The sequence below is a fragment of the Coptis chinensis genome, chromosome 7, assembly GCF_015680905.1.
Source record: "Coptis chinensis isolate HL-2020 chromosome 7, ASM1568090v1, whole genome shotgun sequence".
Taxonomy (NCBI): domain Eukaryota; kingdom Viridiplantae; phylum Streptophyta; class Magnoliopsida; order Ranunculales; family Ranunculaceae; genus Coptis; species Coptis chinensis.
In genome coordinates this window covers 12,532,542-12,553,726 of record NC_141462.1, presented here as the reverse complement: position 1 = coordinate 12,553,726, position 21,185 = coordinate 12,532,542, and the positions used below count along the sequence as shown (strand labels likewise).

The following is a 21,185-nucleotide window of genomic DNA, read 5'->3' as shown; positions in this document are numbered from 1 at the left end:
TAGATGGTTAAAATCTCTACACTATATGATAGCCTGGTTTGTAGGAACCACACTTCTCAACCGAACAGTGTATTTCTAATTTCTCAATTTTAAGATTTTAGAACCACCTCCCTACGTTTATTTAAATTATATCTCTCCTATTTATTAATAATTACAATTGGCTCCCTGATCTTTATTAAAATTGAACCACCTCCTTCTTCAATAATTGTATGATAGTTTTCTTAATTTAAAAGCTAAAATTTATGTATAGAAATTGTATATCTTCCCCATTTTTAGAAAATTGTTTCTTTTTTATTAGTGAGAGATTCACAAAAAATTGTTTCTCTTTAGTTTTTTTAACAATTTTCATTTTAGTTTTTTACAACTTGGCGAACTGATGCGTAGCACAAGACACATGCTAGTTGTTTATAAAGTTAGAATATATTGGCTAAAGAATTTTGCCGTAGCATTCAAATAAAGGAAGGTTTGTGTGGAGCAAGTCAAAAGGAAATCTTGGTTGTTACTTCACAGTTATAGAATCTTTCACACATGGTTAGTAATGTGGCTGGCCTTGTATTGGGCGATTGTTTTGAGGGTTGTGGTTTTACTTAATTGAAGATTTGAAGGGGTGATAGCTGTACAACTTAGGGCATCTCCAGTTGGGGTGTAAACTGTATAAAGTAGAAATTTTACACTCCAAATGTCAAAAAACTATTTCTAATAGGAGTGTTATACGTAGGTAATAGAGTATGAGAATTCCTCCTCGCTATCAGCTAATAAAAAGCCCGGGCAACACTCGAACAGATATCTGAGTAAAAAATAATTCGGACGTCGGACATCACTTTAAGTAACATCCCTTTCTAATTTTAAAGTAATTTTTTTTTTAAAATTTGGACGTAAAATGACGTCCTAGTTTAAATTAAAGACAGACGTCCGAGTTTAAAATCTAATTTTTTTTACACTTGTTCTCAGGAATATAGAGTGTGGATATTTATAAGCTATACAATAGTATACAATTAGAAGTGTAAAATTCTAATGGCACCTACGTAGAACCTAGGTGGAAATGTAATTTTACACCCCCATTGAAGATGCCATTTCAACTGTTACAGCCTTTTTGAGATTGCAAATTTTAAATCTGCACTTCTGTAGTACAACTTCGACTTCATGCCCTCAAAAATTTTATGTATGATCGATGGATACAACTGGTCAGTGAGATATTGATTTATGTATGACCCATCGTGGCATAATGTCATACACAACATAGTAATTAGCTTCGTCAATGCTGTCTTCCCTTAAACCGTAAACGTACAAAGCTTAACAGAATAATAACAGTCTCCAGACTCTTAGCATATTCTTTGCCAGATGCACAGATCACATAATATTTTGGATATTAACACTGACAATAAGGTTTGTGATAGAAATGGTTGCACTTTCGATATCAACGACTTGTAAAGACATTCTCACCCTTCATATTTTATTCCATCAATTAAGTTCCAAAGGTTATTATTGGTCCTCGAATTCTTTTCCATGGAACACCTCCACATGTCACTGATGTTTCCTAATCTCCACGTGTCAACCACCAAAACTTGCAAACAAGAACAACAACAAGTGTATAGGACTTTCAGACAAAACTCTCTCACACGTTTGACCAAACACTCTCAACACGAAATAACCAGAATACCCTCAAAAGACTGAATAGTTTTTGTTCGGTGAATCATTCTTTTCAAGTAAATGATTCTCTCTTTTAAAAGGGCATATTCGGTGGTTCACAGTTCTGATTCTCTTTTTTATTTTCTATAACAACTGAAATTTTCACAACCACATTAGTAAACATCAAAACTTCTTCTTCTTCTTCAAATGGAAATCTATAGGTTAATTTTTTATGAATTTATGACTTGGGGGTGTTTAAAGTTTTTGACTTTTTCAATATTTGTCATGTGTTTGACATTGGGTGTGGTCTATTTTTTTTTATGAATTTTGATTCATTTGAGTTGGTAGAAATGATGGAATGCTTAAATGGGTATTTTTTTTTTTTTTTTTGGATAAATGGGTTTTAATGTTTTGTTGACTTGGGAATTTCATGTCATGAATCATGTGGTTATTAAAGTATATGAATTACTAATCTAGATATATTGGTGTGGAAGTGACATTTATAGTTGAAATGTTTAGGAAAATTTTAATTGTACAACTTTATTTATTTGGTTAGTGTATTTAGCAATGCAGATTCCGCAAGTATTATAGGCATTTGGTTGTACTTGATATATTTAGTAGCATGATCCTTAAACATCTTATTATCTATCTTTCATAAGAGGTAATTTTATGTCACCTATTTATTTATTAACTGTAATGTTACTGAGAGTTATACTGTTTTGATACCCAAGTTATGATTATTAGCTTGTCGAAGCAAATGTGTAAATAAAGTTTAGTGTTGAAATAGGCAATAAAATGTTAGATGGTTTTGATTTATAGATTGAGTTTTGAGTTTCATATAACTGAGTTTCCTCTTTACTGCTTATAAAAACTTGGCAAATATGGCGTTTATAGCATTTTTAGATACGTGGAAGCCTACAAACTTGGCTTTCTTATTTTTTTCTTTTTCCTTGGACTGAATTTGATTATGGGATTTAAATTTAAACGAAATAGTCTGGTCCTGAATTAGAGTAGTTTATTCTCTGTACTGTATTGCTTTCTTATTTTTCTTAGTTTCTTATAAGTATCACACTTCTTGCAGGTATTACACGTGCAGCATCTGGCTTCCCTTGAAAGTTAGAACTGTGTAGTTCCCCATGAACAGTGTTGGGGCAGCTGGCTTGTGTTCACCGTAATGGGGATGATGAGCAAGGTCTGCATATCACTGTCAAGATAGCATCTAGTCAGCATCAGAAGGTGGTCAGAGACGGCGGTGTTCTATTGACTGGCTTTGACCTTTTTACTGTTTTAGAGCATATTGCTTGTAGATCTGTAGGTGAAGAGGAATCCAATTTTAAGTTATAAGAAGACGGTTTGGACGCGTAGGTCAATAGTGTGATAAGGAAGGAAATTTAGTAAAGTTTTAATTTAATTTGTACACATGGATGGTCTAGTGTCTCACTTAGAGCACAAGACACAGCAAATGCCTGCTCGCAAATGCGCTTCAGGAGGGCCTAAGGATATGTGGTGTGTTGCAAGAGAAGGGTCCTTGTCTGAAGTTGATTCTGCTTTAGCATTTTTGAAGAAGAATGGAGGGAACATTGATGCAAGGAATGTGTTTGGGCTTACTCCTCTTCACATTGCAACATGGAGAAATAACATACCTATTGTGAGGAGACTAATTGCAGCAGGTGCTGATCCTGATGCCAGGGTATTTTTTTCTCTGCCTTCTGTAATTCGATTTATGGACTTCTTGTATTACTTGGGAGTTATTTTTAGGTATTCCTTCCCCCCCCCCTATGGAAGCCTATCATAGGACTGGATGTTTCTTCAGAAGCCTTTTACTCCCGTTTTTTATGATAGATGATATTCCATAATGTTTAATCATTTTGCTTGGCAGGGTGATTATTCAATGAGTTATCGCTATTGTTATAAATATTTATGTAGATTAGTTACTTAAGGAGCAAGACACTTTATAGCTAAAGACAACACAATTTGCATAAGTAATCAAGAGTCGAACATAGGACCTTAAAAGCTTTCTCTGCCTACCACCCAATCTCCTTTGGACCGGCTCATTTACAGGTTCCGAATGTCTTTGCTCCTGTACAAAGCTCCTAATGGTAAGCCCATATCAAATGTAAGCAAAGGCAAACTGCCAATACCTCAAGGTATACAGGCTGACTTATGGAGGTTCTCAACTTTAAGCACTTCAAGGAGGGTAGTCTTCTTTGTATTAGCAGAAACAGATGCACAAGTACGGGATTTATTCTGCATAAGCATGACTCTTTTGTTTGTTTTCTGTTCTAGGATGGAGAATCTGGATGGAGTAGCCTACATAGGGCTCTCTATTTTGGTCATCTTGCAGTAGCAAGCATCCTCCTTCAGTCTGGTGGTTCTCTTATGCTGGAGGATTCTAAGAGGCGAATCCCTATTGATCTCCTATCTGGGCCTGTGCTACAGGTTACTGGAAGTGAACGTAATGCAGGTGAGTTTCATTACAGATCACTTGCGACATTAGGGCCTTAGGGGTATGCATTGGTTTTCACAGATCAACCACATTTATTTTACCTTCTGAGGTTGATCTGGTAAATGTGCCTTGTTTTTGTGACAGAGGTAGATAACTTTTGGGATTCATTGGGTAATGACTTTTTTTTTGTTGCAATTTTTAAAGAGGTCTTCAGTTGGGGAAGTGGTGTTAACTATCAACTTGGAACTGGGAATGCGCATATACAGAAATTGCCTTGCAGAGTTGATGCACTTCAAGGCTTATCTATTAAGATGGTTTCTGCTGCAAAGTTCCATAGTGTGGCTGTTGGTACTCGCGGAGAAGTGTATACTTGGGGATTTGGAAGGGGTGGCCGACTTGGACATCCTGAGTTTGATATCCACAGGTACTTTGAATCTTTCTTTGGATGCACCCACCTGACGTGAATATATATACACTAGTTGGTGTGGGGGAATTTGGCTCAGAGTGATATGACCGGTGTGCCTATCGACACTAGCCTTTGTTACTATACCCTATCTGACATCATGGACGTCCACAGTACCCTGTAATTTTTCTTGCTGATGTTAATTTACTTTAGATGGAAAGGCTTGTTGCATTGTTTGTCGTTACAACATTAGTTGATCCCCAATTGATGAGGGCGGTTTTCCATTTTGGGGCACTAATTTAGCTATTAATTTTCAGTGGACAAGCTGCAGTTATTACTCCACGCCAGGTCACTTGCGGTCTAGGATCTAGGCGAGTTAAGGTAGTTGCAGCTGCTAAGCATCACACTGTCATAACAACTGAGGGTGGGGAAGTATTTACTTGGGGATCCAACAGAGGTACATAATTGCATGTAGTGATTGTATATTAGTACGTATGTACAAAATTGCATGTAGTGATTGTATATTAGTTGTCAGCATTTCAGTACAGAAATCTGATTTAAATTTATACTGGAAAAGGGGGAAAAATCTATTTCTCTGCTGCTGATATGTGTAAACCTAAATGCAAAGAAATGTAAAATAGGAACTTAGAGAAAAGAAGTCTAATCTATTGTCACTTTTAGTGCTATTACTGTTGTTATTTAATTATTTCTTCATCTACCACTATTATATGTTGTGATACTAACAGTTACTAATAGATGCTTGAAAATGTCATGCAGAGGGTCAGCTTGGTTATACCTCGGTTGATACCCAACCAACGCCAAGGCGGGTGAATTTCCTTAAGACGAAAATAGTTTCCGTTGCGGCAGCTAACAAACACACTGCTGTGATTTCCGAGTCTGGCGAGGTTTTTACTTGGGGCTGTAACAAGGAGGGCCAGTTAGGGTATGGCACCTCCAACTCAGCTTCAAACTATACACCAAGGGTTGTTGAATACTTGAAGGGAAAAAGTTTGACAGAAGTTGCGGCTGCAAAGTATCACACAATTGTATTAGGAGCAGATGGGGAGGTATGCTTGATCGTTGATTATTCTAATTAATATTACTGTTTTCTTATTTTGGTGATGTTCTCGTTTTTTTGCTTTTTTACTTTTTTTTAGTACTTGTAGGGTGTAAGATAATAAGATGTGATGTATTGGGTGTAACTTAATTGTTTGTGCAATGTGTAGTAGGAAAATATTACTAGACATGTGGCATGGGTAGTTTAAGTAGTTGTTAACATACCACATGTCTAGTATATTTTCCTACTATACATTACACAAACAGTTAGGTTACACCCAATACATCACATACTTGATTATTTAACAGTAGGTTACCTCAACCTAGTTTTTATTTGAATGAAAATTTTCACTTTACCGATTAAAACTAATAAAAAAATATTTTCTCATAGATACTGAAGTGGTATTCAGTTTATAGTTGGCATCTTATGCTGCTTGAGACCATTGACTGGGTGCTGTGATTATTAAATCAACGATTTGTTTTCGGCTGGGTCACTATTGAACATGTTACTTCATTGACCGAGTCCTTTGATATTGAGTTAACAATTGATCTTGAATATTTGACTTATTTTACTGATCTATTTAAAACTGAACCACACCTTTAAGATGTCCCCATATAATAATGCATGACGTGTCAATTGGTAATTTTGTGATGTCTAATAAATGAACAATATTTCAGAATATATTGCTTCTGTGCTCTATGAGACTCTGATTGATGCTGATGTCTGTATGTACATACGATACAGTTCACTGGAATATTGTCACTTACAGGTGTTCACATGGGGTCATCGTCTTGTTACACCAAGGCGTGTAGTCATTGCTAGAAATACTAAAAAAAGTGGAGGCACACAAGTGAAGTTCCACCGTATGGAAAGGCTTCGTGTTATTGCAATAGCTGCAGGAATGGTACATAGCCTGGCTCTTACTGATGACGGTTCACTATTCTATTGGGTGTCCTCGGATCCTGATCTCAGATGCCAACAGGTTCTATTTGTTTGAGATTTTACTGTTGCACTTTTACCATTCTCTTCATCTATTTCTGACTTTTTATCCTCCACGTTATACCTGTAGCTATACTCTATGTCTGGGAAAAGCCTAGTGAGCATATCTGCAGGAAAGTATTGGACAGCTGCAGCTTCAGCTACAGGTGATATATATATGTGGGATGGGAAGAAAGGTAAGGGCGAGCCTCCTGCAGCTACTCGGTTGCTTGGCGTGAAGCAGGCTACCTCAGTTTCAGTTGGTGAAACCCACTTGTTAATTGTTTGTGGTCTTTATCATCCTGTATATCCTCCCAAACTTGCTGGAGTATCTGAGAAGCCAAAACTAGAGACTAGAGATGCTTTTGAAGAATTAGATGAAGGATTTATGTTTGATGATATTGAAGATAACAGAATGATGTTGAATTCCAATGAAAACAATGATAAAATGCTTGCACCAAGTTTAAAAAGCCTATGTGAAAAAGTGGCAGCCGAGTCACTCGTGGAGCCAAGAAATACTATTCAACTTCTTGAAATTGCAGACTCTATGGGTGCTGATGAACTGCGAAAGCATTGTGAGGTAGTGTTGATATTTAGTATGATGACCTTCAATCCTCGTGTTACATTTATTTGTTTTTTAGAGCAAAGTTTAAATAGTCATACTGCGGACTGGCTCTGCTAACTTAATAATGTACCTTCATGGCTTCATTATTGTATATATATGAACATTTCGTGTAATTAGCCTTTCTTATCCAGCTGGAGTCAGATTAATCAACTTTAAAGCACTAAATAGCAAACCCGCAGCTAATGACAGAAACTTATTATATGCAGGACATAGCTGTACGCAACCTAGACTACATTTTCACAGTCTCGGCACAATCTATTGCAAGCGCTTCACTTGATGTTCTTGGTAATTTGGAAAAAGTATTGGATGCAAAGTCCTCTGAGCCATGGAGTCACCGCCGACTTCCAACCCCAACAGCTACTTTTCCAGTTATTATCAATAGTGAGGAGGAAGATAGTGATACTGAAATCCCAAGGGTTCGTGACTACTCAAATCCTGTATCAAAGATGTATGGAGAGAAGAGACCGGACAACTTTCTGCAATTAAAAAATGGTGAAGATCAAGCAATATCAAAACAAATCCGTGCTCTGCGGAAGAAGTTACAACAAATTGAGATGCTGGAGGCAAAGCAAGAAAATGGCCATCTTCTCGATGACCAACAAATAGCAAAACTTCAGTCCAAGTCAGCCCTTGAAATCTCTCTTGTTGAACTTGGTGTTCCAGCTATGAGACAGGATAGACCTTCCTCCCCAGCTATGCGGATGTGAGAGGGAACAAAAAACTGGAGTTACCTACAAAGCAAAGACAGAAAAACAAGCAAAAGTTGGCACAGAATGTACAGCCCCTGAAAATTATGAGGTTGTGGATCCATACCCAAAAAAGGGTCTCTTGGATGGAGAAAATCTTCATACTTCCAAACAAAAGGTTAGCTCTTCCTGCTTCTTACAAAATTCCCATTTATTTTGATTTATTTAGAATTCATTTTTGTTCTACATCAGTTCTGACCTGAGAAGATGGCCGAATTTTTTCTTCTTCTATTTTTTGAAAGTTTTTTCTTTGAAATGTTTTGTTTTCATGCCCTTTGCTGACTCATTGTCCTCGAGATGTGCACACTATTTAATGTCCCTTGTTAATGTGTGCTCCATTTGGAGGAGAGATTGATCTCTCCTCATCACTTGCCTTGTATAATCTAACCATACGTAGAATTTTACTTTATGTACATTAATTACTGAATGCACATTAATTTTCAAAATTGAAAATATTCCAGACTTGCACCTGAGCTGAAACTGCTTGAAATGATGTACAATATGCGTGTGTGTGCTTTTTTTTAATGGGTACACAGGGTACGTTTTGTAACTCCTATAGGCCATATGTCTATTTCAGAAGGTAAAAGAAAAAGGATCTATTTGATGGGAGCTATGATGGGTCTTGTTCTTATTCTTGTTTTGGGATATCACCTTATTTACTTCATCCTATGCTGAACTTAGGATTACTTATTTTTAGGGCAGGGTTGGTAGGGTTTAGGGTTTAGGCAAATGCAGGTTTGCAAATGCAGATTAATTAATTTGCTGCATGTTACTATAGGAGGAAGAGAAGGATTTCAAACAAACTCGAGGCAACAAGGCTTTGGATGAGTCTCCTCTCTGCAAACTGAAAAATGATGTTCGAGAAAGCCATACCAACAAAATGTCCTCCCCAGCTGCATCAAAAAAAAAGAACAAGAAAGGTGGGCTTTCTTTGTTCTTGAGTGGGGGCCTTGATGACGTTCGCAAAGAAGTTACTCCGCCACCACCAACCACCAAAATTGAGGGCCCCGCATGGGGTGGAGCGAAGATTTTGAAAGGACCTGCTTCTCTTCGTGATATTCAGGATGAAGAGAACAAAACAAAAAAGAGCCAGCCAATTGCAAAAACAAAAAACGAGGTCGAAGATATTATTGATGTTAAAAATGATGGGCGAATCCCCTTGAGTTCATTTATGCAAATAGGAGGACGTTCCAACCCAATGCCTGTGGTTTCAGCCTGCACATCACTTGCATCAGAAGGAGAGAAGAGCACACCTTCTTGGGCTGCTGCAGGGACTTCTCCCAGCTCATGTAGGACGTCACTTCGTGATATTCAAATGCAGCAGGTATATTTAACTTATTGCAGCTGGTATGCTGTTGAGAAAGAACTCACTAGGTGACTTATTTATTCATATTGTATATGTTGTGAGTGTTTTTAACTGAGTTTTGCTTCACTTTTTATTTGAAAACAGAAGAAAAATCAGCATGGTCTTTCCCACAGCCCAAAGGCGAGGACAGCAGGGTTTTCAGTTAGTTCTGGACAGGGCTCACCATCAGACTCTAGTGGTCCGAATCGGTGGTTTAAGCCGGAGATCGATTCACCTTCATCAATTCGTTCAATTCAGATTGAGGAGAAAGCAATTAAGGATCTCAAGCGCTTCTACAGCAGTGTAAAGTTGGTGAGGAACCAGATTTAATTTCACTGGTTTCCTTTGACAGTATAGGATAGTAGGCATTTCATACCCTTTTCTTTTGTTAGAAAATTACCTTCTGTAAATTTGAACTGTACAGATGGATCTCACTGTACATTTAATCAGTAGATTTTCAGGCTAAGCATATTTATGTTCTTTCTCCTTTATATTCAGACATTTTCGTGTTGCCTGATTGAGGATGCTTATTTGCTTAGACTGTAGGTCCTGCTGGTTCATGAGACAAAATTATCGACTATAATAATCTTTATAGGCCCAAAACAACGTAGAAAGGAAAAGTTTGGCGGAAACCAATGCAGAGGAAAGAATAGATTGTGGCTGTTCTAGCCTTCTAGGTAAGTGTGTTGAGCAAATAGTAGCTGGGTAGAATTTTAAGATCTAATAAATCCTTGAGAAAGAAACCGATGAAAGGATTGGTTGATATATGGTCGGTAAGACGGTAACACAGAAAGAGTATGGATCAGGGCCATTGTCTGTGAGAAAGAAAGCACGAAAGTGTAAGAAACCCGTGACAAAAGGAGTGAACGTGAGCATTTACGGAAGAGTAATTGTTAATGACATAATTTAACCCACATGCACAAGAACCCAGAACACTTGTAAGCTTAATTAACAGAAGCCAAGACGAAATGATTTTCACAGAATGATGGCCCACATTAAAAACCAATAAGTATGTCCCCAACACTATCTAAAGTGGTAGGGTCATGGAGGAAGAAACACCAACTAATATTTCAACCAAAAATGGAGTCTTGGATCTTCCAATTCTTTGGGCAAAAACAAAGATGAAGATATGATTGGCCAAAATCATCTTATGTATGATTTCAGTTTCACTTTATTGTTCCTTATTAGGCTTGTGAGGTAAGTGTAATTATGTGTTTCATCTGTCTTGTAATAATAATAATATAAAGAGAGAGAGATAGGAGAGAAGAGAGAAAAAGATGAAAGTAAGATTTGATGACTAGATTGGGTCATGAGGAGAGAGAGAGAAGGGAAAAAATAAAAAGGAAAAGGTAAAAAATTATTTTGATGTGAAATACCCATGAAGAAATCACAGGATTTTCTTTATCTCCTTTTGTGTAGACTGTAGGACAATAATAATCATTTGATGCTACGTACAAGACTCTTTCTTCAGTCTTGACAAGAATCTTTCTCTCTTTCATATCTCTCCTATTCTAGTTCAAATTCGCACGCATGTTGTTGTGTTTATTAAACTGGTTAAGTTCTGGTTTACATGCTTACTTCCATCAGTTGATACTTTCATACTGTGATATATATATAGCTCTTTCAATGTGTATTAATCAATGTTTGTATTTATTTTTGTATTTTGCCTTCTAGATGAAACTGAAAACACTAACGGAGAGCACTGACTTCAAGAGAATATTAATAGAGTATATTTAGACTTTGTATTTTGTCCACATACCCCTTCGGCCTAGAACGTTCGCTCCGCTTACTTGATTACTTACGTGTATTGTCATTTACTATATGTATAAATATTTTTTTATAGTATGGTCATGTTATTGGGATTCCTCGTATGTTTTTTTAAAAAAATGTATGTCTAGCGTAATTGGGAATTCTGAAAAGGAACTGCTTTCTCTTGTCGATCACCACGTTCATTTTGCTTGGAATTCCTAAATATGGTGTACTCTCTCTTTCTCTACATATCCTTTTCTCCACATGAGTAACAGTTAATGAACTGATAAGGTAGTGATATTATTAAGCTTTAGTTTAGGTAGTGAGGAACTTTTTCACCTTGATAGAGAAATCCTTCTTGTTGTTAGCTTTTGTGTGACTCTAACTTTATCATAAAAAATTGAATTAATTGAAATCTATGTCCCCTATACCATTCTCCCTTGACTCCTCGTTACTTTTAGTGCTCTTTTCCACACAGAGAGCTAGCCTGTAAAAGCTTAACCACTCTCTTCATCCACTAACAAGCCTTAGAACAAGACAACAACATACCCCCAAAACATCATCAGCTTTCCATTATTTTAAGCACTCAATGACCTGTCCATCATGTGCATTTCATTCTTATTATTACTTCTCTTATCAACCTAATATCTCATGAACAACTATTTTTCCTATTTAACACTGTTAGAAGAAAGAGAACTCGAAGTTACAAAGCTTGCAGCCTTGCAAGTTTTTATCATTGAGTCATGATAGTCATACAAGGAAGAGCAGTTTTGAACAAGGAAATCAGGTGTTTGGAATGAAGTTTGTGCCAAGATCCTTCCACTCCCCAAAACTCATATTCTCCCTAGTTTTCCTATAACACGGATTTTTTGGAGTTTCAAGGATCGATCTCGGACCAGGCTTCATTCCTTACACCAGACTTTCCATGACGTACAGATCTAAGGTAAGCTCCTACACGAATGAATTCACGAAAATTTATATATGTATATATATCCTAGCTAAGCCTTATTTTGAGTTTTCCAAAGGAGAAGGGATCGAGCTATCCTTCTTGTTAATCTTTGTACAAGGAGTTTGCCTAGGTCTGCACACAATTTTTTAACGGATCTTGACCATATCTGCTTCATTAGTGTCAAAGTTGTGCTGGTAGTTATTATCATTTTTTGTTGGTTTTTGTCGTCTGATCCATACGTTTTTGGTGTTTTCCAGTGCAGTTTTGAGTACTTCAGTACATATATTAGGGTCCCTGATTAATCTGCAATCCCTTGCGAAGTGTAGGTTTTGTTTCTGTAAGCTCATTTTGCTTTTTATTGCCTATGAGTCTATGAATCATTGGAGGAACAATAACATCTAAATGTTTCTTCGATATGTGTCTTAATTATCCATATATTTCAAAGTTTCCCTTCAAAGTTTCTTTACATTTAATTCTTGTCGCTGTTGAGTTAGTTAATTAGTTCTATTGTTTATAGTGTACTATTCTTTTCTGACACCCCCTCATCCCTAGTGTGTACCTGCTATAATTAACTCATTATATATGGACTGATCTTCTTTAAAAGTAGTGTATATACTTCTTTTGAATTTTGAACTTTTGTAGCTAGTATGTTTCAGTATTACTTTTCCATCGGTTCTTCTTTCTTATTTTTTGAAATGTTATCATATATATATTCAAACCAGTTAATGTAAACTTACAGGCATTTGCAGTTGAACAGTTCTCTCAGTTACTAAAATTTTATTTTCTGACTTAAACACCTAATGCATAGTCATCTGTATTACTGGCTTGAACAATTTTCTCAGTTGTTAAAATTTTGTTCTCTTTAAACCTACTTCGATAATAATGATGCATTTACAAATTTCATATATACTGAGATAAGCTTTTACATACAAATTTCATATATGACATTGTGCATCAATCAAATTCACATTTGATTCGATCAGTTAATCTTAATGATGTGTGAAGTGCTCACCTAACATTTGGTGGATTATAGCTTTATCGCACATGGTTTAACTTTGTTATTCATTAACTGCATTTGGTGACTGCATAGTGTACGTTTTTGTTGATGGTGTATAATTTCCAGAAAATAAATCTTGGCATATATATATAATAGATGCTGTTTTCAGAAGCTATATGTATTTTTCAGAGTAAACGTTACTGTTAATTGTAGTTACACGTACACTCAACTAGTCGGCTTTTGCGTCCATGAACTTCGTGGACTTGTATGCTTCTTAGGTAGATAAATGATTCAACGAGGTCATGCATAACAAATTAACAGGCGGTAAACTAAATGGGTGAAACATTGCATCTCTGATTGATGCTTGAAAACTTAATTAATAATTGGTCATTGCATGCAGAGCTGAGTGAAGTTGAAATTTTGATCGTCATGAGTATTCAAAGTTCAGATAGCTGTTTTATATTGCACAACATTTATGTTGGCGATACCTAATAAACTTTGATGAATACATATGCCAGACACTCAGACGTGAACTGTTCACGAGTAGCTAGCATATACATCCAGGGAAACAATTGTAATTAATTTTAAACTTAACTTGTTAAAATGCAAGTGCATTGAATGTGTCTCAATATTAATCGTAATTTGTTGATTGTCAATTGATAACCTGTTGTACAAGCTGTATGATATCATTGATATGCACTGAAGTAGTGGAAACTTGGTCACGTTGGAGTTTCTTGCGTTAAACAGGTTCTGGCCCCAAAAATATATCTAGATAAACTTGGAGTTACTTGTTCGCTATATGATCTACGTGTCTATGTATGTTAATAACTTAATATGGTACCACACTACCACATCAATAGCTTGGACTCTTGAAGCCTTAAGGGCAAATTGGATGGTGAAGTTGGTAAACAAAGAGGTCATAAATAAGCTGCAACAGCAACTCTATTCAAATTCTAATAAACGAAAAGTAGACTCAGTTCACTAGTGCAGCTAAGCTGACGACTGCTGACACTAGTTGAAAATTGGATTACGACACAATTTAACAACGCACCTCACAAATGTGTGTGTAGTCTGCTGCTTAATTTGACTCTTTTACATTACTTGATGTTAAAGTAATGTAAATGGGTATTAATTACACATTTACACGTTGGTATCCACTATTTATTATTTTTAATTGTTTTTCTTTCCCATTTTTCTCTCCTTATATTAAGAATCCTACCTAATTTAGGATTACTTTTTGGGTATCCTGTGGGAGATATTTTAGGGGTTTAGGGGTTTAAAGAATAAAACACAAAACTTGAAGACCACAGAAAAAAAAAAAAATGAAAAAACGGCCAATGGCGATGGCACCCAGTTGTACTACTAGTGAAGATCAAGGAGAAGAAAATAAGGGAAAGAAAGAGAACATGAAGGAAGAGGGGTGTTACACTAAGATGTTGAACTCTCCAACCTTCAAAGAGATGGGGAATGGACGCTTTAGATGTGTCGAAACTGGGCATGAGATGCTTTCAAAAGACTTGGAATCTTACAAGAAAAGCAGAAAGTGTAGAGTGGCTCTCATTGATATTGCTATTTCTCAGAAAAAACTCCCCTTCTACATGTTCAAACAAGATCCTCAGTGCAAGTAAATATATCACCACTTTTTATTTTTATTTTGCAAGGTTAATAAAGTAACAGGGTTTAGTACATATATATATATATATATCAGTAATATTGTTGGACTGAGTATCAAAGACATATATGTGATTCTTATATATGGTGATCCCAAAATTGCAGGACAAAATTAATATGCAAGCTCACTGAAGACATTGTCAATAAGTCTGAGGAACACATATGGAAACACGTCAATGGGGGAAAGTTCCTCCTTAAATTAGGTATTTATTTCATATGCGCGGGCACATCTTCGTTAAGTTCAGTTCAATTCAACTAGTCATCAGATGGGTTGTTTTCATGTATGAGTCACTTGCCTCGAAACTATGATGTATTGACATGCAAACATAAGTGTTTATACACCGCCGAAACAATACATTTTCTGATAATAATGCCTGTAATCGGTGCATCCGTGCATGTCAGCATGTCTAGTTCAGCAGTTCCGATGTGGAACGTTAAGCTGTGATTGTCTGATTGAGTACTTAGATGGATTAAAATGTTAATTCAATTGTTGATTTATCTGATTGAAACTGTTTGAATTTGGTAGAATGAAAACAAAGATACCATCTCTTAGGCATTAATTTGAATTATCTGAGTATACCCTGCAGAAACTACCTATATTATTGGTGCATAAATCCCACTTTCCAGTCGTTCTCATGTTGAATTGCTTTACATGGTTATCACTTATCATAGCACCATCAAAAGCCTATTCATTCATCAAACTGTCTGGTAAATCACCATTCTCATTCATCTTCTAACTCACGGGCTTATTCACAATTTTCTGTTTTTATTAGAAGCAGCAGATGGAAAGAGCAGTATAGAGACTGAGAAGCTCCACACGCCGTATGTATTTTTGTTTGTCTATCTCAAACTTTTATCTACGCTGTTGGCATGTGACGGTCTTTTTAATGGTCATCGTGCTTTGCAGGACAAAGAGCAGATATGAACACGTTGCACCCAACAGCCCTAGTTTGAGAATAAAAAGTAGTATCGCTGAATTGCACTCTTCAGCAAATATATACAATCTGAAAAATGCTGAAACAATTGAGGATGATGAGTCTGAGGATAGTGACAATGAGGACAATGACAGTGATGAAGAATCTGATGATGAGGGTATGCTCGAGGCTGAGGATGAAAGTGACACCGAAGATGAACCTACACCTAGAAATGCTAAGTCAGCCAAGAAAAGACCTGCAGAATCTTCTAAAAAGCCCCCTGCTCCTGTGAAGAAAGTGATATTACTTACCCCTCAAAATTCAGGTAGTGATGGAAACAGGAGCAGTACCCGAAGTGCAACTCCCTACCCTTCTAAGCAGAAGACTGGAAGGACCATTGCTGGCAATTCAAAGCAACAGAGTCCAAAACCTGTAGGTCAATTTGCTAGAAAGATATTCAGCTCAAATGGTTCTCCTTCCTCCCAAACGAAGACAAAGCAGCGTAGGTTGGAAATAATTGAAGAATTAAGACAGAGTTAGGGGGTTTAGTCTTGAAGATGTTTTGAGATGAAGTTTAGCACGTATGTTTCCTTTTCTAACTTGATTGATGGATCTGCTATAGTTCTACCATATGGAAGTCTATATTTTACAGATATTTCTGCATTTACAAATGAATATACTTTTTACAATTGTTATCTCAAGAATCTATAACGTTGTATCTCAATTAGTATTCAATGCATCAAAAAGTCTTGTGTAATAAAAATTATCAGAGTTGTGCTGCATGTCAACCCAAACTAAATAACTGTTATTATGTCACTGCCTTTCGTGTTAAGAAAACACAGCACGATTGCACTACATTTACATTTCTTGTAACGATAGAGATCCTGTGTAAAACGTGATTTCCCCTTTTTCTTGTGAATATTAGTTTCTCTGGTAAGACAAATGATTCTGTTGCACTCACCCATTCACGAGCAAAAGGAGGCCGAAGAAGTATCAGGATACATTATAGGAACATGCCTGCAGTAGCAGTTTAGTATATTGGTCAACCGACATATCTGGTACTGTAACTCTGTAGCCAGGCTTGCCAACGCCCTCACCACGTGCAGCACTACAGCCCACACACCCAATGTACTAATCTCCATTCCTTTAAACATTATTGAAGGAAAATCCCCAATGGTGACACTTGTAAATCGGAACTCAAATTTTCCGGACTTATTGTGGATGAACCTCGGCTGAGATGGATCACCACCCACACCAAGGACGCCCCCAACTTGAGCTCCTGGAACTCATCCCAACAGAGCCATGAGCTGGCATCCGTTGCATACCCCAAGGCTGAAAGTATTAGGCTGATTGTAGAACTCCTGGAACTGTGTTAGGAGATGCTGGTTGAAACATATCGAGGCTGACCAACCTTTTGCAGATTCCAGTACATTGGCATAACTGAAACCTCCTACAAAAGCAATCCCATGGAAATCATGAAGATAGATAGCACCCTACAAGAGATCCGACATTGTAACATCCCAAGGTTCAAAGCCAGCTGCACAAAACGCAACAGACATTTCTCTGTCCCCATTGCTTCTTTTGAAGCTACTGCTAACCATTGCTCATCAGTGAATACCACCATACCAGAGAGAAAGATAACGCCCAAGAAGGTTCATGTCTGATTTTCAACCACTTCTTTTCAAACTCCACGAATGAAGCCAACCTCTGGAAACCCTCAAGCTGAAAACTGGTATCCTTCCACATGTCTCTAAGGTCAGGAGTTTCTTCTTTCATTTGAGCTACCCCATCGACCAATAGCTCCCGACCCGAATATATTAGGCAGTTTCTATTATTGAAAACCATTTATTTTCATGTATTGAAGTGATACAAGGCCAGAAGCAATTTAGGCCGTATCCTCTTTTTCTTCAAACTACTACTTCTCCATTAATTTTTCCTAGTTCTATTGTAGGTAACACTGTCACCTTGCCAGTAAGGCAGTAACTTCACTCCACTATGCCAACATTGTTAAGTTTTCCAGTGACAGTATCCAAGTTGTCCCACTAACCTCGAGAATAATTCCAAGTTCTTCTGCAAAAAGTGTACCAAGGAGGCTCTTACCTTGTGAATTCAAATCCAAGCAGACTCCACAGTTTCCTACAAATACCATCTCCGATCCAGAATGCATAAGATCAACCCACTATCACTAATATCATGACCCAGAGTCCCAGATGCATGTGCTTCCATTGAAAGACTGTCTTTCCCTCCATCTATTGCAATACCTAGCTCGATCATTACTTCTGAAAGTGTTGTGACTTGGCAGTGTACATCCAGTTCACTCTGGCATTGACATCACAATTCATTTTTCGACATAAATATTGCTATTGATCGAAGACTTACAAAGAGGCGGGAAGGAATACCAAGGAAATTGTGTTTCTTAATAAGTTTCACTGTGTGTGAGGGAATGAGAAAGTGGGAGTTTCTACTGGTGTTGACTGTTGAAGGTTTTAGAGTGAGGGTTTTTGAGTTTTGAGTAAAGAGAAACCAAAAGCCCCCTCCCCCTCACGTGCAATACCAGATTGAGTCATTGGCCGTTTCATAGTTCAGGCTACCAAGTTGTGGGTTATAGTATCAGAAGACCACATCACGAAAACCAAATAGACATTCTAAGCTGGGTCCAAGTCTTCAACCGTCAACCGAATAGCTAAATTTGGTGGAACCAACCTCCACCACTTCTGAAATAGTGAAACAAGATGGTTGGGAGGATTGGAGACACTCCAGTTATAGGAGCTGGAACATATGCCAAGAGTCTCTGTACAGTCTCCGCAACAGGCAAAGGTGAAGCCATTATTCGAGCTATTGTAGCTTGGGATGTAGCTGCACTTATGGAGTACAAAGGACTCTCCCTTCAGGAAGCTGCAGCTTATGTTGCAGAGGAGTGTGTCCCAAAAGGCAATGTTGGTTTAGTTGCTGTGTCTGCGACAGGAGAAGTCACCATGCCTTTCAACACTATGGGCATGCAGGATGGATACTCAGAAATCAAAATAAGGCCTTCTTCTGTGCATAACTAACAGAGCGAACAGTCATGAGTACATTCCAATTATTGGTCATCCTAAAAACTGAGGCAACTAGTTGATAAGTGATAGGTAAATCAGAGGGTGCTGTTATAAAAAAAGGCATTTTGATACAATTTGTGACCTGCATGGCTGCATCATGTAATCTGTTATTTAATTCAATAGTCACAAGTCACAGCCGTGTTTGACTATTACTACACTAAATGTTTCCCTTTTTTGCAGTTCATGAGAGAACTCTTCTCCTCAGAACTCTTGAGATGCCAACATTAAAACAACCAAGCTTCGCCGTAGGTAAAATACATTTTTTTTTTCACAAGGCCCTCAGATGGAAATTTCTGGGAGCCTCACTTTAACAGTCTGGTCGGTCCCAATGCCAGGGTTCACGGTTATACCTTAGGCTATCGGCTTATAAAAAACCTCAATTCTTTCAGTTTTAGCCCTATTCTGTACTCATACAGTCATGATCCTCTAAACTCTGAACTCACAACAGTGAAAATCCTGCACTTAAACCATTTAAGGAATAAACCAACCATGAACGAAGAAGGGCTATATGCTTTTTCCTATAGAGATAGTGAAAGCTTTGTTTAGCAGTAGAGATGGCCTTTAATGGTAGTAAACAAATAAAGTTGCTGTATGTGCGGTCTCCTCAATCCAGACAATGTCAGGAAGCCAAAAGTTTACATGTAATCCTCGTAACAATATGGAGATGATACACACTACTAACACTTGCTTACATGATGAAGAGAAATTATCAAATTCAACATTAACATTTATCTTTTAACACAGCAACTAAATAGACCGCAAATTTTCCATAACATACTCGTCAAAAATCCAATTTTTTAAACTCCTTTGGATACACTCATCATCATGCCAACAAATCATAAAACAATTTAAACTTAAGTATTAACACTTTAACTAAAAACACAACATTGGTTTGCCCATAAGGCCACAATGACAAGTCACTGCAAAGAAGATGCACACACCAAAATTCTTTTCTCGCTTTATGATACCGAGCTGACCATACTGGGGATGACAGAATTGTAGTGTTCCCCAAGCCCAAATTGCATGCTTGGATTGTATCAAAAAACGATTTCAAAAGTTGCACACCAAAATATAAAAAGATTAACACAAATGAACGTGATAACAAAATAAGTTTAGCAATAAACTACCTGTGCCTAGAAAGAACCTCCACAAGAGTTTCCTTTATAACTTCAGATTCCTTTTCTGAAGTTTCTTCACGTTGTCCTCAGCTTCTTTAGACAAGGAAACCTATGAGATTTATACAGATACAATCAGAGGAAAAAATAGCCTCATGAAGAAAAGATGTTACAAATTTGAAACCAATATTATGGAAGAGCAGAAGAAAACAAGTTGATTTTTAGGTGTTATTGGAGTACCTTCAATATCTAACAATCACATACTCCAAAATTCTGACCAGTATAAATGATGGGTGAGAAGAACAAATTGCTAACACACTGTAATCTATAAAGAAAATAGAATGCTTCCATTTCAGCTGCCACTACTCCAGAAAGGCAACTGAGGAACTCTTACAGCATGTGGATTTATATCAGAACAAAAAATACTTAGGATCCTATATATCGTTCTGAATACTTATTCGATATGCAAACTATTTTAACAGACAACTCAAGGGGAAAATGTACAACGGTCTAAGTCCAATGTTTGCATGACATTTTCTTAATCCTTAAAATTTCCTATTACGTAAGTATAAATTAAAGTTCTAAGTCGTACAAAAAAAAAATGGGTAGAGTGAAGTCAACTTTGTGATACATCATTATATACAACAATTTATTCATACACTTGAGATTTATATATAGAAGCTTCACATCATCAGGAGTTAACAATTATACTCCATTTTGCAAGACGAGGAAATACATCATAGAGCTCGTTTTGTTCCCTAAGAAAATAACACTAGTGTGGTTGACTATGGGATCAAGTCGCGGTAAAACACCAAAAAAAAAATAACAGTAGATTTGAACCGGGGTTTGAGACCCAGGGCCCAAGTCATTGCAGATTGGGCCTATGTGGGCTTTCATATGTGAGTAAAATGTCCACACGTGATGACCGAGTGTATTTCTTTAGGTTTATCCGTTTATGGACTAGTGTCCACATGAAAACTCGTATTTTTTGCTGATCTTTTAAGAGTGATCGAAAACAAAATTTAATGAAAAGTCAAAATCCACGGAAAGTTCCGAAAATGAAAAACAACTTAAATCTCTATTGATGCGAGAATTTTGGTCTGGTCCTCACCTCTATTTAGGTTTTAGTATTTAGTTACCTACTGAGGCATCAATTGGTCCTCACCTGTCACCTCTATTTAGGGTTTTTTTTTTTTTTTTTTTTTTTTTTTTTTTTTTTTTTTTTTATTATCCTTAGTTTTAAAACCTTAAAAATATTGATGAAATATTTATCTCAATTAGTAGAGTATACCATAATTAACATGGACATTTAAATTGGACCATCATTTTTTCTACCATGAAATATCATTGATAAAATATTAAAATCAATTATTCAATGTCTTTAAGAAAGACTAATTAGTCATTTTAAAATTTACTACCATCTATACCCTTAAGATTATATAGTAACTTAAGGACGTATGTGTAAA

At 36.8% G+C, this 21,185-nt stretch overlaps 2 protein-coding genes and 1 long non-coding RNA gene across 5 annotated transcripts; 2 read left to right on the top strand and 1 right to left on the bottom strand.

The window, feature by feature from the left end:
- The first annotated feature begins 1,699 nt into the window (after positions 1-1,699).
- LOC147486070 (uncharacterized) lies at positions 1,700-9,720 on the top strand. Its single transcript, XM_086570597.1, is given in 13 exon segments — positions 1,700-1,850; positions 2,711-3,319; positions 3,916-4,093; positions 4,280-4,499; positions 4,796-4,935; positions 5,256-5,545; positions 6,305-6,517; positions 6,605-7,093; positions 7,345-7,834; positions 7,837-7,902; positions 7,905-8,002; positions 8,663-9,208; positions 9,335-9,720. Coding segments are annotated over 12 exon segments (3,225 nt in total). The 5' UTR covers positions 1,700-1,850; positions 2,711-3,049; the 3' UTR covers positions 9,560-9,720.
- A 500-nt stretch (positions 9,721-10,220) lies between these two features.
- On the top strand, positions 10,221-16,198 carry LOC147486069 (uncharacterized). Of its 2 annotated transcripts, XM_086570599.1 has the most exons (5): positions 10,221-11,921; positions 12,185-14,548; positions 14,701-14,798; positions 15,369-15,417; positions 15,503-16,198. In XM_086570599.1, exons 2-5 carry the CDS (start codon positions 14,247-14,249, stop codon positions 16,047-16,049), a joined length of 996 nt encoding a protein of 331 aa, XP_086426725.1. In that variant the 5' UTR covers positions 10,221-11,921; positions 12,185-14,246; the 3' UTR covers positions 16,050-16,198. The 2 variants fall into 2 exon arrangements, with proteins under 2 accessions (XP_086426725.1, XP_086426724.1); XM_086570598.1 differs by lacking the exon at positions 10,221-11,921 and having other exon boundaries at positions 11,928-14,548.
- LOC147486068 (uncharacterized) lies at positions 10,267-20,239 on the bottom strand. 2 transcript variants are annotated; one of them, XR_015201018.1, is made up of 3 exons: positions 19,960-20,239; positions 19,732-19,831; positions 10,267-19,630 (listed from the first exon to the last, which is right to left on the bottom strand). It is a non-coding gene; the product is annotated as an uncharacterized LOC147486068 (long non-coding RNA). The 2 variants fall into 2 exon arrangements; XR_015201019.1 differs by having other exon boundaries at positions 10,267-18,555.
- Positions 20,240-21,185: the final 946 nt, after the last annotated feature.

What these genes read in the sequence shown, in the direction of transcription:
- LOC147486069 (XM_086570599.1), top strand. Translation starts at nt 14,247, where the DNA reads ATGAAAAAACGGCCAATGGCGATGGCACCCAGTTGTACTACTAGTGAA. An exon ending in AAACAAGATCCTCAGTGCAA is followed by an intron (nt 14,549 to 14,700) that starts GTAAATATATCA and finishes CCAAAATTGCAG; the next exon opens with GACAAAATTAATATGCAAGC. An exon ending in AAAGTTCCTCCTTAAATTAG is followed by an intron (nt 14,799 to 15,368) that starts GTATTTATTTCA and finishes TGTTTTTATTAG; the next exon opens with AAGCAGCAGATGGAAAGAGC.